Genomic DNA, 16,725 nt, shown 5'->3' with positions numbered 1-16,725 from the left:
AAAGATTGGAGCGACTGGGCTTGTATACACTGGAATTTAGGAGTTTGAGAGGGGATCTGATTGAAACATATAAGATTATTAAGGGATTGGACACGCTGGAGGCAGGAAGCACGTTCCCGCTGATGGGTGAGTCCAGAACCAGACGCCACAGTTTAAGAATAAGGGGTAGGCCATTTAGAATGGAGTTGAGAAAAAACTTTTTCACCCAGAGAGTGGTGGATATGTGGAATGCTCTGCCCCAGAAGGCAGTGGAGGCCAAGTCTCCAGATGCTTTCAAGAAAGATATGGATATAGCTCTTAAAGATAGCGGAATCGAAGGTTATGGGGATAAGGCAGGAACTGGACACTGATTGTGGATGATCAGCCATGATCATAGTGAATGGTGGTGCTGGCTTGAAGGGCTGAATGGCCTACTCCTGCACCTATTGTCTATTGTCTATAATTGAATACTGTAGAGAGTAAGTACATTGCATCAATTATACTGTTCTTCCTTTTGCAGTTTCTTGATATAATGTTCTCATGCACAAAAAAAAAAGGCAGTTTTAGGCTGACGAATTCTCCCTTTTTGTCAGTACAGGCTCGACCTGCTTTTGCACAAAGATCTGCAGATATCTGGTCCTGGTCCCACCCTGCTTAACCATGGGGTAGCTTAAGAACATAAAACCACCTGAATTAGGAGGAAGGATGTGCTGGATAATGGCATTTTGGGGGGAAATAATCTTGGTTTCCTGTATCTGCTACATCATTCATCAAAATTATGGCTGTTCTTCCAGCTCAGCTCTACCTTCCTGCACTGTCCCCATTCTTCTGATTGTTTTAATACACAGAAATCTACTGCTCTCTGTTTAGAATGAGCTCAATACCGAGTCTCCGCAGACTCTGGGGTATTGAATCCCAAAGATTCACTGTCCTTTGAGTGAATAAACTTCTCTTCATGCCTACCTATTATTTAGAGATTGGGACCACTGATTCAAGATTTATCAGCTGGGGGAATACCCACCTAAATCTTTGCAAGTTTCAACAAGGTTGTCTCTCTACCTGGGAGAAAATACAAGCCTAGTCTACTCAATCATTAATTACACCTTCCATCCCAGAAAGTTGTTTGGTGTATCTTAATTGAACTCCCTCTGGTGGCAACTCCAGGTACACCTTTTTTAAAAAGAGACCAAAACTGTATACAATCTTCCAGCTGTTATATCATCAAGGCTCTGTGTAATTGCACTAAGATATCTGTGGACCTGTAGTTATTATAAAGGCCGACTTATTATTTGGCATTTTAATTTTCTGAGACAAATTTCCTGTTAATCCACAAGATGCAATGAGGTCCTTCAGAAGACTCACGGTCCTGTCAGTAGTGATCAGTTGCATGGGAATCTCATCTCATCCCCAGGCTGTGATCACTGGCTACCCCTGTATTGGGATACCTACCTCTCCTTGGACCTGAATAGTCGTCCATCTCCTGTTTTCCCTTCTCCAAGGCCATTGCCTCTTGTCATGAACTTCTGCATTTTCACACTGTAAGCTTTTAGTGCCACTTAAGTAATGCTGAAGTATTTCTAGGTCAACCTACTCAGTAAACAACAAGGGACGTTTGATCCACCCACTCATACAGTTCAAAAATGTAGGGTTTTTTTTCCACTATTTTACAAACTTAGAAAAACAAGGGTGATTAACAATATCCTGTCAGTCTTTTTGCTTTTGCGAGAATATAAGTGGCAGGATTTAGCCATTCACCGAATGAGAATCAGGTTTATCACCAGTGACATATGTTGAGAAATTTGTTGTTTTGTGGCAACAGGGCATGAAGAAGTACTGTAAGTTACAATAAAAATTAGTGCAGAGGAATAGTGACATGGTACTCATGGGCTGTTCAGACATCTAATGGCACAGGGGAGGAAGCCGTTCCTAAAATACTAAGTGGAGGTCTTCAGGCTCCCGTACCTCTTCACTGATGGTAGTAATGAGAAGAGGGCTTTACTGCAGCGGCAAAACTGAACACATGGCTCCTGCAATTACAATAAAAATTATTAATTATTAATAATTGTATAATTATAATTCTTATAATTCACCTCATGTTGACCGATAATTTTGGGTACATTTCCTGTGACATAACTAAATCTGGGCTTTCTGGTGATGACATAAAAAAGAACAGCCTGATCGTGTCTAATTTGATTAAATGTCAACCAGCAATTTCTACCAGCAAAAGGGACAAGGACATCAGGTACCTCGGAACATCATTGCCTCCAGGTTTCCCTCTGAGTCATCCACCATCCTGATTTGGAAGCATTATCACCATCCCTTCATTATCCCTATCCAACAACCCTCACCAGAAAGACTATTGAGACAACTATTTTGCAAGGACGCTTAGAAATGAGCAATAAATGCTGGCTTTTTAAACAAATTGAAGAAGACAAGAATGTTCAAACTGCCCATTTATTGCTTATTCTCAGCAACACTCCAATGTGTAATAAACAGTATTTTCATAATGATGAAGTAAGATATATACTGTAGAGTCGAGGTTAGTGTAATGCTTTGCAGAGCTAGCTGTAAGATTGTGGCTTATTTCCTATCAGTGTCTGTATGGAGTTTATAGTTTCTCCCCAAGACTGGCTGGGTTTCATCTGGGTGCTCTGCTTTCCTCCCATATTCCAAAGACATACATGTTAGGGTTATTGAGTTGTGTGTATGCTAGGTTGGCACTGGAGCTTGGTGACAATGCAGGCACATCCTTGGACTGTGTTGGCCGTGGACATAAATGGTGCATTTAATTGCTTGCTTTGATGTACACGTGACAAATGAAGCTAATAAAGTAAATCTTTATTTAAAAGAAATGGAGACGTAGTCTTAATAATGGCATCATCGCCTAATTGCATCTTCTTTTGGTTAGGTGTGATCCAGGTAGGGTTCCACCCTTACTGACTTAGTCAGGGTAGTCCTGACCTGCAGGATCCTCCCCTGATCCCCTGCTGAATGCCTGTGGGGCAGCCTTTGCCTTGTAATCCCTTAAATCCAAATAGAATGTGTTCTTCTTGTTGCTCACCAGAGCAGCTGGCAGCGGTGGAAGGGAGGGAGTGTGGCGGCAGAGAAACAGCGGGGAGACATCAGAATCTCTAACGTGAGCAGCAGGGACTTAAGAAAAGGTGGCAGCTGGTGCAGAGTTTGGTCTTCTCTCAAGAGCACAATTATGTTGTGTGCCAGAACCGTTAAGTTAAATGGGCTTGCAGATACAAAAGCTTGAGAGCATGAAGTAATTATCTACAGCGTAGTTAGGCTGGATTTTGTAAGTGTGGCGTCACTCAAATTTTCTCAAGAAACCTGAACATTTCTGACCTTTTGACAGGATATCCAAGGGTTAGTTGGGACCCTGATGGTGGCTATGAGCCCACTACCACAGAAAGGTGATTTGCAATGCAGCCCTATTGAGGTTTACAGATGCCACCCACCATGGAAAGACCTAAAGGACTTCACGCTGCAGGTAGGCACAACCGCAATACACTTACATTCCACTGCCCAATTATCCCTGGAGTTGGCCTGGCTCTTCAGCACCTTAGGCTGGGTAGTCCATGATAAGCCACTATCAACGAAAGTAGTCAAGTACACCTCCCTTTGCCATATGATAAGTCGTCTTCTCAATAGAAATGCTGACTGAATCACAAATGGGAAATCTTAGCCGAGAATTCCCATTTCTAAGTCCACACCCAACAACACTTGCCTTGTTACATTGTACCCCTCTTCTTTTTCTCTAAAGCTATTTCCTCTACATTTTATAATATTTTCTTTAGGAATGTTCTTCTTCAGGGACATTTCAATTATTCATTTTGAAGATGTTTTGACCTCTCTTTGCTAAGTACCCTTTTTTCTCCACAGGCAGGCTTTTCTGGAGTCCAGTCCCATTCAAGCTGCAGTAGTAGTGAAGTGTCAGCACCAAGCTCCCAACTCTCAGACACACTAAACAGTGAAGAATCCTAACCAGCAGATATCTCATTTTGTATCTTGCCATTAGCCAGCTCTTCACTGGGAAACCAACATTTCCAAGATTTCATGTTTATCAGTGGTACTAGATGAATGGATGTTCTTACTAATCTTGGTGGTTCAGGGGCCTGATGGTTGTAGGGCATAACTGTTCATGAACCTGATGGCGTGGAACCTAAGGCTCCTGTACCACCTTCCCAATGGTAGCAACAAGAAGAGAGCATAGTCTGGATGATGGGGTCTTTGATGATGGAATCTGCTTTCTTGTGGAAAAGGAAAAATCTTTGAAACATGTAACATAATACGTGCATCCAATCCAATCTCAGAAGAACAAGTAGGCTACACAGAAGTTGGTGAACCTCACTGAGATGGGTGAATCTTTGGAATGGTTTATCCCAGAGGGTTGTGGGAATCAGTCGTTGTATTCATTCAAAGTGGATAAATTTCTGGATGTTAAGAAATTAGGTTAGTGGGGATGGGTAGAAAAATAGTATAGAAGTAGAAAATCGGCCAAGATCCTAATGAATGGTAGAACAAAGAGCCAAATGGCCTACTCCTGGTACCATCTCTTATGTTTATTCAGGAACATTTAACAAGGTTAGTAGTACATTCTTAAACTAATCCTTCCCATTCAGAGAAGCAGCCAGTCCAATATCATATAACTTGATGTGGATTTTGACCCAAAACATCAACACAATTCTGTTCCCCCCCCCCACCCAGATGCTGCACGGCAGAGAGGGCCTCAAGATGGCTGTGGCTCAAAAGAAGGGAGCCATGGAGTCATATGTAGCTAGCCATCTGGACACAATCTGGATCAGCCCTGGCTGGGTCACCTGGAGGAGGTTGTATGATGTTGAAAGACCCGAAACACCCGATGATTCCAGAAACATCACTGAAGATGTGTCCAGAAGCATCAATAGATGTATATACACAGCAGATGCTGCTTGACACCCTGACTTTCTCCAGCAGAATGTTTGGTGTACCAGATTCCAGCAGTTTCCTGTGTCATCGTATAATCAATTCTATCTGTGCATCTCTAAGTTATTCACATACAAACAGTGCAGTATTTTGCATGCGGACTTTCATTCCTTTCAACACCACTAAACCATTGCAGGCAGCACCTTATAAAAGAATGAAGAAAAGGTTGGAGAAACTTTTATTAAAGATACATTTCAAATGACAAATAAGTATCAATTCTATGGTTGAAAAATAATAACAATATACAGTAGATGATTCATAGAAGTAAACATCTACATAATATGCCTGCTAGCGCTTTGTGCATTTCCATTAATTTTTTAGACCATTCCATAAAAATGAATTTGATCACCAAGTTTAAAGAACAATTATTCTGATACTTTTTGAAACAATTGGATCTGATAGATTGCTTTACGGTGTCATTAAATCTGACCAAAGCCAAATTCAATTATTTAAATTTGCATTGAAACAATTACAATTTAACGAATTTTATGAGTCACAGTAATGAACATACCTCAAGTCTGTGGTTCGGAAGTAATATATTAGCCTAACTTACTGCTTTCTGTCACAGGCCCCAGGTCTCTGTTAACTCTGTTACACTGCTGAGATATTAATTCATTCATCTGAATGCCCTTACAGCCGTTTGATTATAAGCAGCTTGGTTGGATGGCATACTGTATGTCACACAAGTGAGCTTTAGACCATATAACCATGAGACATAAGAGCAGAAATAGGCCATTCAGCCCATCGAGTCCAATTCATTATCCCGTTCAACCCCATTCTTCTGCCTTCTCCCCATAACCTTTGACGTCCTTACTAATCAAGAACCTATCAACCTCTGCTTTAAATATGCTCAATGACATGGTCTCCACAGCCATCTGTGGCAATGAACTCCACAAACAGACTGACAAGCAACCTATGGGCAGAAGAAGACAAATTTTACAAATAAAAAAACCAAACAATAATAAATAAATAAATAAATATTTCTGTTGTGAGTTTGGTAGGTAAGTTGCTCATTAATCCTGTGGTTAAGCTAGGATTAAATTGGGGGATTGCTGGGCGGCATGGTTTGAAGAGCAGAAGTGTCTATTCCCCGCTTTACCTCAATAAAATAAAAATTGAAAAAAAAACAAATCAACTATGATATGATTGTCAGACGGCCTTAAGAGGCATGTAATCTACTTCTGGTTCCATTTCATATCATTATAATAAGGCACCAATGTTAAACATTAAGCATCAGTTCAATTGTCTCTCAAAACTTAGAATACAATTGAACTTAGAATACAACCTTATACAATTATCAATGATTATTAATTATTGGTTTTAATTCTCTTAGGAGACATTTCAATTGTTACCTGTGCAAAATAGTGTTTTAATTTGTAGTCATATTGCACAGTAGGGACCCTAAAGGTACTGGGGTTGCAATTATCCTTGTGTCAGTTTGATTCATGGGTTAACATAAAGTTCTACCCATCAAAGGAGTAATAATTCAGCCCCTGTGTTCTCTGTACTGGTCAAAAGCGTAAATCATAAAGTGGCATGCCTTATACTTGAAAAGAAGTGGTCAGAAAATCTCCTCTTAGCAATATATAATTTTATAACCATATAACAATTACAGCACGGAAACAGGCCATCTCGGCCCTTCTAGTCCGTGCCGAACTCTTACTCTCACCTAGTCCCACCGACCTGCACTCAGCCCAAGACACATTTCTAGTGCGTATCAAGTGTATGGATGTAAAACATTTGTCCTGTAGCTCTTAATAGAAAAAAACAAATTTCTTGCATCCTCCACATCCCTCTTGTGCACAGTCAGTTTGCACACAGCAAGCCTCTATAGTCAACAAGATAATAATAGCCTGATTATTTATTTTGGAAATAGAGATTGAGGTATAAATTTTGACCCAGTTATTGGAAATAATTCCACTGCAATAATTCTGAAGGATGTAAGGGGAGTCTTAGCAACAGCAACCTTAGCTTAACAACTCATCTGAAAGACATCAACTTTGGCAGTGCAGGCCTCCCAAAACACTGAATCAGAATATCACCCTAATTCTTTCCCCTAGTCTCTGGAGCAGGATTTGAACCTGGAACGTTCTGACTCTGAGTTGATCTGTTGGATATATAAAAAAATAAATGTCCCAACGAATGTTAATGGTAAAAGGGGATTTGAGAAATTAATTTAATCAGAATGCATCAGGTGAAATGAAATCCTGAAGTATCTTTACTGCACTTGCTTCAAAGGAACTGGTGAATGACTACATTAAAACCTTTTGCATAAGTTTGGTACCACAGTGATACCAATTAAATTCCTTTTTGTGGAAAGTTTTAAGTTTAGAGTGTGATTCTCCTTTTTTTGCTTCATGCATATTCTTGGAACTGAAATGATTCTTAACTGTATAAACTTTGTCACATAAAAAAAGGATCAAATACAAGCCATCCTTTTTTAATATTTATTGATGTGGCTGTTCTGTGCCTTCTTATGTCGCCTTTGCCCCATACCTCTTCACAGCTTTGATGTGCAAAAATATACCAGCTTTAAATCTGATAATTAACTCAGCACAAATTTTCCAAACTTTATAGTTATTCACTTTTTTCACTCCTCAAAGGTTTCCTCCTGATTGTCAAACTAGAACCCCTCACACACACAAAACTCTAGTTAGCCTGACCAGTATGGTATTTCTCTACCTTCTGAATTCCACTTAATCCCATGAAAACTCAAACCAATTCACCACCAATCCATGGAATATGGATTGATGTGTGTAACTTTGCCACGTACCAGCCCAGCAAATCTATTACACAGCCTCCGCAAGTTTGATCTTCCAAGTCTATTAAACAAACACAGAACATTAAAAAAAAGAATATTCTTCCACAAAAGCTTGTTCCATGCATCAGTGAAAGTGAGTCCTCCAGCAGATGTCATGCGGACTGTGAACTGTATATCGCTTAAGGCTAGAATACTGGGGCTAAGATGCAGAACCTGCTTCTATATTTTACACCTGGTTAAGTGCCAACAAGGAAGGAAACCACCATAAGGTGTTATTCCCTTTATTTTAATTGCTACATTGTGAAACATAATAAAGTTGCGAACATCTTGAAAGCTTGAAAAAGATTACATTCACTCTCTGAACAATCAATGTATTGTCTGTTGTGTAAGTCCACAGACCTCATGCTTAATGATATTGGTTGATCGCATAAAAAAAGGTTGGGTCTAGGGTAATTACTTGATTAAATGGACATAATTAAATAGTAGGTTCTGTTCAAAAATCAAAAAACTAACAGGCTTAAATAATTGAGTTCTGCCTGTTTAAATTTGAAACTAAATTCCCAGTAAATAATATCAATTGGAAATGGATAGAGTTATAGAGTCATGGACAAAACAGCACAGAAACAGGACCTTCTGCCCACCTAATCCATGCTGAATTATTATTCTGTTTGGTCCCAAATCCTGTACCTGGACCATAGCCCTCCATACTCCTCCCATCCATGTGTCTATCCAAATTTCTCTTAAATGTTGAAATTGGATCCACATCCACCATTTCCGCTGGCAGTTCGTTCCACACTCTCACCACACTCTGAGTGAAGAAGTTTGCCCTCACCTTTCACCTTTAACTCATGACCTCTAGTTGTAGTCTCACCCTACCTCAGTGAAGAGAGCTTGCTTGCATTTATCCTACCCACAGTGCCTATCAAAGCTATTCACCTCCCCTTGTCAGTTTTTGTGTTTTATTGTTTTACAATATTTAATCACAGTTTATTTAATTTAGCTATTTTGACACTGATCAAAACAAAAAGACTCTTTTGTGTCAAAGTGAAAACAGATCTCTAAAGTGATCTAAATTAATCACAAATATAAAACACAAAATAATTGATTGCATAAGTATTCACCCCCTTCAAGCCAATATTTAGTAGATGCACCTTTGGCAGGAATTACGACCTTGAGTCTGTGTGGACAGCTTTGCACATCTGGACACTGCAATTTTTTTGTCATTCTTCTTTACAAAACTGCTCAAGCTCTGTCAGATTGCATGGGGATCGTGAGTGAAACAGCCCTTTACAAGTCCAGCCATAAATTCTCAATTGGATTGACATCTGGACTCTGACTTGGCCACTCCAGGGCATTAACTTTGTTGTTTTTAGCTATTCCTGTGTAGCTTTGTCTTTATACATTGTCTTGCTGGAAAACAAATTTTCTCCCAAATGGCAATTCTCTTGGAGGTTTTCCTCCAGTATTTCCCTGAATTTTGCTGCATTCATTTTACACTCTACCTTCACAAGCCTTCCAGGGCCTGCTGTAGTGAAGCATCCCCACAGCATGATGCAGCCACCACCATGCTTCCTGGTAGGGATGCTGTGTTTATGATGATGTGCAGTGTTTGGCTTATGCCAAACATAGTGTTTAGTCTGATGGTCAAAAAGCTCAATTCTGGTTTCATCAGACCATAGAACCTTCTTCCAGCTGACTTCAGAGTCTCCCACATGACTTCTGGCAATGTCTAGCTGAGATTGCATGTGAGCTTTTTTCAACAGTGGCTTTCTCTTTGCCACTCTCCCATAAAGCTGTGACTGGTTGTTGTATGAGACAGTCTCTCCCATCTCAGCCACTGAAGCTTGTAACTCCTCTAGAACAGTCACTCAGTTTTTGAGAACAGCCTTCTCTAGGCAGATTTACAACTCTGCCATATTCTTTCCACTTCTTGATGATTGACCTAACTGTATCCAAAGGGATATTCAGTGTCTAGGAAATTTTCTTGTATCCATATCCTGACCTGCGCTTTTCAACAACTTTTTCACAGAGTTGCTTGGAGTGTTCTTTTGACTTCATTGTGTAGTTTTTGCCAGGATACTGACTCACCAGCAGTTGAACCTTCCAGATAGAGGTGTATATTTACTACAGTCAATTGAAACACCTTGACTGCACACAGATTTCCAAAAATCTGATTTCCATTTAATTAATTACCTGACCTTTAAAACCAAATGGCTGCACCAGTAATGATTTGGTATGTCTTATTAAAGGGGGTGAATACTTATGCAATTAATTATTTTGTGTTTTATATTTGTAATTACTTTAGATCACTTTGTAGAGATCTGATTTCAATGTTCAACAGTGTCAAAAAAGCCAAATGTGATTCAATGTTGTAAAACAATAAAACATGAAAAATTCCAAGGGGCGGGAGGTGGGGGTGAATACTTTTTATAGGCACTGTATACCACTCATAATCTTATATACCCTTTTCAAAATGTAAATGCAGACTTGTTTTTTTTTAATATGGACATTGCAAGTTTGTGTGTTTTATTTATTTCAATTACTTACAATTAATATGTGAACTTGTTTCAAAGAGCTAACTCATTAACAAGTGGAGCACAAATATCATCTAATGCACATGAATATAAATATTTTATCAAAACATTAGGAAAAGGATAGAGCAGCAAACAAATGCTGTTGCCATCTTAGTAGATGCTGCTGCTGATACATTGGTGCCTGAGTCAGCTTCCACTGAACACACCATGAATAATTGTAGGTTTGGTTCTCCTTAAAGGAATGAATTACAGCCCAGTGGTCTTGGCAACATCACCTTTTTTGAAAGTTCACGATGAATCACTCTAAATTATTTGTTATGCAATCAACTGCAAGGTCTAATTAAGTCTCTGACTCTCTAATGATTGTTCATTCACTGTTTGTTGTGACTTAGTAACCAAAATCGTTAGGTCTCCTGTGACCAGTTGCTGAATGTGTCATCAGTGTCCTTGTAATTTTGTTAAGGTGATTAGGTCAATGCTGATGCTCATATTGAAAGTAGCTGTAAAAAAATATGTGTTATTTGTTGCTCTATAGAATTTATTTATTCATTGAGATCAGTGCGGAATAGACCTTTGAGCTGTTCCACCCAGCAACTTCCAATTTAACCCGAGCCTAATCACAGGTCAATTTGCAATGACCAATTAACCTACCAACCAGTACACCTTTGGACTGTGAGAGGAAACCACAGCACCCGGAGGAAAGACAAGCAGTCACAGGGAGAACCTACAAGCTTCTTACAGACAGCAGCAAGTATTAAACGTGGGTCGCTGGTACTGTAAAGCAACGTGCTAACCACCATGCTACCATGAATTCATTCAGAATCCACTTTCTGGTTGGTGCAGCTTTCAAAGTTCAAAGAATGTTCATTGTCAAAGTATGTGTACACAACTGTGAGATTCATCTTCTTTCAGGTAGCTGCAAAACAAAGAAAGATAATAGAATCCACAAAAATAAACCCCAAACATAACAAAGACTCTAATAAGTAAAAAAATCATACAAACAATAAAAAAGGCAAACAAATAATACATGGAACATGACCCGCAGAGTCTCCACAGCTCGAGAGCCAGTACAGTGCTAAGGCACGTGCAGCAACCCAATGCCTATAGGCCATAGCTGCAGTCAGTTCAGCACTGATATTCGTCCTTCGCCCATGACCTCGTGCCTTAATCCCTGAACCTGGCTCGGTGCTCAAATCAGATACAGTAAACGTCGGCTTGTTCACACCCTAAGCATCAGATTTGGAACTGGCATTCAGTTTTACAAGCCAAGGTCCAGTCTATTGTCATATACACAAGTACATGTATACACAGGTGCAATGAAAAGCTTACTTGTCGCAGCATCATGGGCACAGAGAATTACACAAGCAACATTCACAAGAAAAGCAACTTCTACAGGAAAGAAACAATTAGAACAAACACAAAACAAAGTCCATTGTAGTATACAGTGATCAAAGTGATAATAGTGTTGCTAAACTGTATGGATTAGCATTTTACCTGTTGCTTCAGTAACTGAGTGGTCCTGGGGACCACTTGAACTTGGTGGAGTGGGCCTTCAAGCTCCTGCACCTCCTGCTTGATATTAGCTGCAAACAAATGGCATGGCTCAGATGGTGAAGACCTTTGATCATGGATGTTGCCTTCTTGAGACAGTGCTACCTTGGTAGGTACTACCAATGCTGGGGAGGGATGTGCCTGTGATTTATCAGGCAGAGTCCACTACACTCTGTATCAGGCTATAATGCATCCAATCAGAATACTTTCAACACTATATCAACATTTTGTTTCTTCTAAACGTTTGGACAACCCTGGCATTTAATATGACCACAATCAAACTACTATATTTATTCAACCAACACACACAAAAAATGCTGGTGGAACGCAGCAGGCCAGGCAGCATCACTAAGAAGAGGTACAGTTGACATTTCGGGCCGAGACCCTTCGTCAGGACTAACTGAAAGAAGAGATAGTAAGAGATTTGAAAGTGGGAGGGGGAGGGGGAGATCCAAAATGATAGGAGAAGACAGGAGCGGGAAGGATGGAGCTAAGAGCTGGAAAGTTGATTGGCAAAAGGGATACGAGGCTGGAGAAGGGAGAGGATCATGGGACAGGAGGCCTAGAGAGAGACAAAAGGGGGAGGGAAGCCCAGAAATGGGCAAGGAGTTATAGTGAGAGGGACAGAGGGAGAAAAAAGAGACAGAGAGAAAAATAAATAAATAAATAAATAAATAACAGATGGGGTACGAAGGGGAGGTGGGGCATTAATGGAAGTTGGAGAACTCAATTGCAGCCTTTTGCATCTAGAAATCTATCTACAACCTTCTTAATCATAATCAGTCACAGCCTCCATAGCTCTCTGCGGTGGGAAAAGGACATTCTGTATCAATTTACTTGGACATCAATATTCTGACTAAGATACTTCACTAAGATACCTTATTTCGATTTGACTCATCATCATCATGTGCCATATCGTATGATGTAGGCAATCATGGAGAATATGATTGTTCTGGCAAATTTTTCTACAGATGTGGTTTGCCTTTGCCATCTTCTGGGCAGTGTCTTTACAAGAAGGGTAACATAGAAAACATAGAAACGCAGAAAACCTACAGCACAATACAGGCCCTTCGGCCCACAAAGTTGTGCTGAACATGTCCTACCTTAGAAATTATTAGTGTTACCCATAGCCCTCTGTTTTTCTAAGCTCCATGTACCTATCCAAAAGTCTTCTAAAAGACCCTATCGTAGCCACAATACCCGCCATTATCAATACTCTTCAGAGATTGTCCGCCTGGCGTCAGTGGTTGCATGACCAGGACTTGCGGTATCCACCACCTGTTCCCATGGCTTCACATAACCTTGATTGGCGGCTAAGCAGTGGCTACACCTTGCCCAAGGGTGACCTGCAGACTAGCGGTGGGAAGGAGTGCCTTCAGTAGCGACGTATCTCCACCCCGCCACCCAACAATTTGACTACCTATTCAAATTATAGGCAAATGTTGAAACTTAATCACAAGGAAATGATTAAGGGCACATATCTAAATGTGATGAAAATGTTTGTATTTCAACAAACATTTGTCCTAAATCCATGCACAAATAGAACATTATCAAATTCTGTACCAATGCAGTAAACTTGACTCATCATGTGCCTTCAGAAACATTATTTTGTGTGTACAAGGAAGAAATGATTAATATTCTTGGAAGCAAAAGCTGAAGTTTAATTCTTAATGAGGTGAGGGATATCACATTTGGGAAGTGAGTTACTCTCAGACGGAACATGTTAGTTACCTCTGGAACAAAGCTTTGAGCACACATATTAATCACAACCTCATGAGCAGCCATTAGATATTTAATGCAAACATTTAATTCTCCATTGAGATTGTCAATTTACTTCAACTTAGTTTTGTATTGTGAATATCAATTAGTTCTATATACAGAACAGCAACCATTTAGATACAAAGCCAATTCCTATGAAGCTTGTTGCATTCCTAACAGATAAAAGGGATTACAAAAACAATCTGTTGTATTCTTTGAAAGTGCCAATGAAGTGGTTATGATATCTTCCCCTTTTCTTCAAATAGCTCCTTGGCATATTTTATATCCACCTGCTTGTGCATGAATCACAAAAGGTTGGTTTGCAGGTGCAGCAGGCTATCAAGAAGGCAAATGGGATTTCAGCTTTCATTACTAGAGGGATTGAATTTAAGAGCAGGGAGGTTATGTTGAAACTGTACAGGGTACTGGTGAGGCCGCACATGGAGTACTGCGTGCAGTTCTAGTCTTCTTACTTGAAGAATGATATACTCTCTTTGGCGGCGGTGAAGAGGAGTTTCACCGGGTTGATTCCAGAGATGAGGGGGTTAGATTGCGAGGAGAGATTGAGTCGCCTGGGACTGTACTCGCTGGAATTCAGAAGAATGAGAGGAGATCTAATAGTGACATATAAAATTATGAAAGGGATAGATAATATAGAGACAGGAAATTTGTTTCCACGGAGAGGTGAGACTAGAACTAGGGGACATAGCCTCAACATTCGGGGGAGTAGATTTAAGATGGAAATGAGGAGTAACTGCTTTTCCCAGAGAGTGGTGAATCTGTGGAATTCTCTGCCCAATGAAGCAGTGGAGGCTATCTCAGTAAATATATTTAAGACAAGGTTGGATAGATTTTTGCACACTAGGGGAATTAAGGGTTATGGGGAAAAGGCAGGTAGATGGAGATGAGTCCATGGCCAGATTAGCCATGATCTTATTGAATGGCGGAGCAGGCTTGATGGGACAGATGGCCTACTCCTGCTCCTATTTCTTATGTTCTTATGTTTAATTGGAGTAAGGGGAAATATAAGGCTATCAAGCAGGAACTTGGAAACATAAATTGGGAACAGAAGTTCTCATGAAAATGTACGGTAGAAATGTGGCAAATGTTCAGGGGATATTTTCGAGGAGTTCTGCATAGGTACATTCCAATGAGACAGGGAAAGGATGACAGGATACAGGAACCATGGTGAACAAGGGCTTACAAAGTAAATCTACTCAAGAAAAAAAGAAAAGCTTACGAAAGGTTCAAAAAAGTAGGTAATGATATAGATCTAGAAGATTATAAGGCAAGTAGGAAGGAGCTTAAGAATGAAATTAGGAGAGCCAGAAAGGGCCATGAGAAGGCCTTGGTGGACATGATTAAGGAAAACCCCAAGGCATTCTACAAACATGTGACGAGCAAGAGGATAAGACATGAGAGAATAGGACCAATCAAGTGTGACAGTGGAAAAGTGTGTATGGAACTGAAGGAGATAGCAGAGATACTTAATGAATACTTTGCTTGCGTATTCACTACGGAATTGGATCTTGGCGATTTTAGGGATGACTTACAGCGGATTGAAAAGCTTGAGCATATAGACATCAAGAAAGAGGATGTGCTGGAGATTTTGAAAAGCATCAAGTTGAATAAGTCTCCGGGACCGGATGAGATGTACCCCAGACTACTGTGGGAAGCGAGAGAGGAGATTGCTGAGCCTCTGTCAATGAACTTTGCATCATCAATGATGACGGGAGAAGTTCCAGAGGATTGGAGGGTTGCAAATGTGGTTCCCTTATTCAAGAAAGGGAGCAGAGATAGCTCAGGAAATTATAGACCAGTGAGTCTTACCTCACTGGTTGGTAAGTTGATGGAAAAGATCCTGAGAGGCAGGATTTATGAACATTTGGAGAGGCATAATATGATTAGGAATAGTCGGCATGGCTTTGTCAAAGGCAGGTCATGCCTTACAAGCCTGATTGAATTTTTTGAGGATGTGACTAAGTACATTGATGAAGGTAGAGCAGTAGATGTAGTGTATATGGATTTTAGCAAGGCATTTGATTAGGTACCCCATGCAAGGCTTATTGAGAAGGTAAGGAGGCATGAGATCCAAGGGGACCTTGCTTTGTGGAATCAGAACTGGCTTGCTCACAGAAGGCAGAGAGTGGTTGTAGGCAGGTCATATTCTGCATGGAGGTCAGTGTCCAGTGGTGTGCCTCAGGGATCTGTTCTGGGACCCTTTCTCTTTGTGATTTTTATAAATGACCTGGATGAGGAAGTGGAGGGATGGGTTAGCAAATTTGCTGATGATCCAGAGGTTGGGGGTGTTGTGGATAGTGTGGAGGGCTGTCAGAGGTTACAGCGGGACATTGATAGGATGCAAAACTGGGCTGAGGTGGCAGATAGTGTTCAACCCAGATAAGTGTGAGGTGGTTCATTTTGGCAGGTCAAATATGATGGCAGAATATAGCATTAATGGTAAGGCTCTTGACAGAGTGGAGGATCGGAGGGATCTTGGGGTCCGAGTCCATAGGACACTCAAACCTGCTGTGCAGGTTTACTCTGTAGTTAAGAAGGCATATGGTGCATTGGCCTTCATCAATCGTCGAATTGAGTTTGGAAGCCGAGAGGTAATATTGCAGCTATATAGGACCCTGGTCAGACCCCACTTGGAATACTGTGCTCAGTTATGGTCACCTCATTGCAGGAAGGATGTGGAAACCATAGAAAGGGTGCAGAGGAGATTTACAAGGATGCTGCCTGGATTGGGGAGCATGCCTTATGAAAATAGGTTGAGTGAACTTGGCCTTTTGTCCTTGGTGCGACAGAGGATGAGAGGTGACCTGATAGAGGTGTATAAGATGATGAGAGGCATTGATTGTGTGATTAGTCAGAGGCTTTTTCCCAGGGCTGAAATGGCTAGCACTAGAGGGTACAGTTTTAAGGTGCTTGGAAGTAGGTACAGAGGAGATGTCAGGGGTAAGTTTTTTTCCGCAGAGAGTGGTGAGTGCATGGAATGGGTTGCCAGTGACGGTGGTGGAGGCAGATACAATAGGGTCTTTTAAGAGACTCCTGGATAGGTACATGGAGCTCAGAAAAACAGAGGGCTATGGGTAACTCTAGGTCATATCTAAGGTAAGGACGTGTTTGGTACAGGTTTGTGGGCCGAGTGGCCTGTACTGTGCTGTA

The 16,725-nt window shown here is 40.7% G+C and overlaps 1 protein-coding gene across 1 annotated transcript in view; it reads left to right on the top strand.

Annotated features, from left to right (window-relative positions):
• The window catches only part of LOC140187984 (insulin gene enhancer protein ISL-1-like), a 33,178-nt gene extending 29,209 nt beyond the window's left edge, over window positions 1-3,969 (top strand). The window contains exons 5-6 of the mRNA XM_072243851.1: window positions 3,341-3,475; window positions 3,868-3,969. Of these exons, the coding sequence (XP_072099952.1) occupies window positions 3,341-3,475; window positions 3,868-3,969 (237 nt within the window). The remainder of the gene's footprint in view (window positions 1-3,340; window positions 3,476-3,867) is intronic.
• Window positions 3,970-16,725: the final 12,756 nt, after the last annotated feature.

This window comes from Mobula birostris, chromosome 26, assembly GCF_030028105.1.
Source record: "Mobula birostris isolate sMobBir1 chromosome 26, sMobBir1.hap1, whole genome shotgun sequence".
Lineage (NCBI taxonomy): Eukaryota > Metazoa > Chordata > Chondrichthyes > Myliobatiformes > Myliobatidae > Mobula > Mobula birostris.
This window is presented reverse-complemented; position numbering and strand designations above follow the sequence as displayed.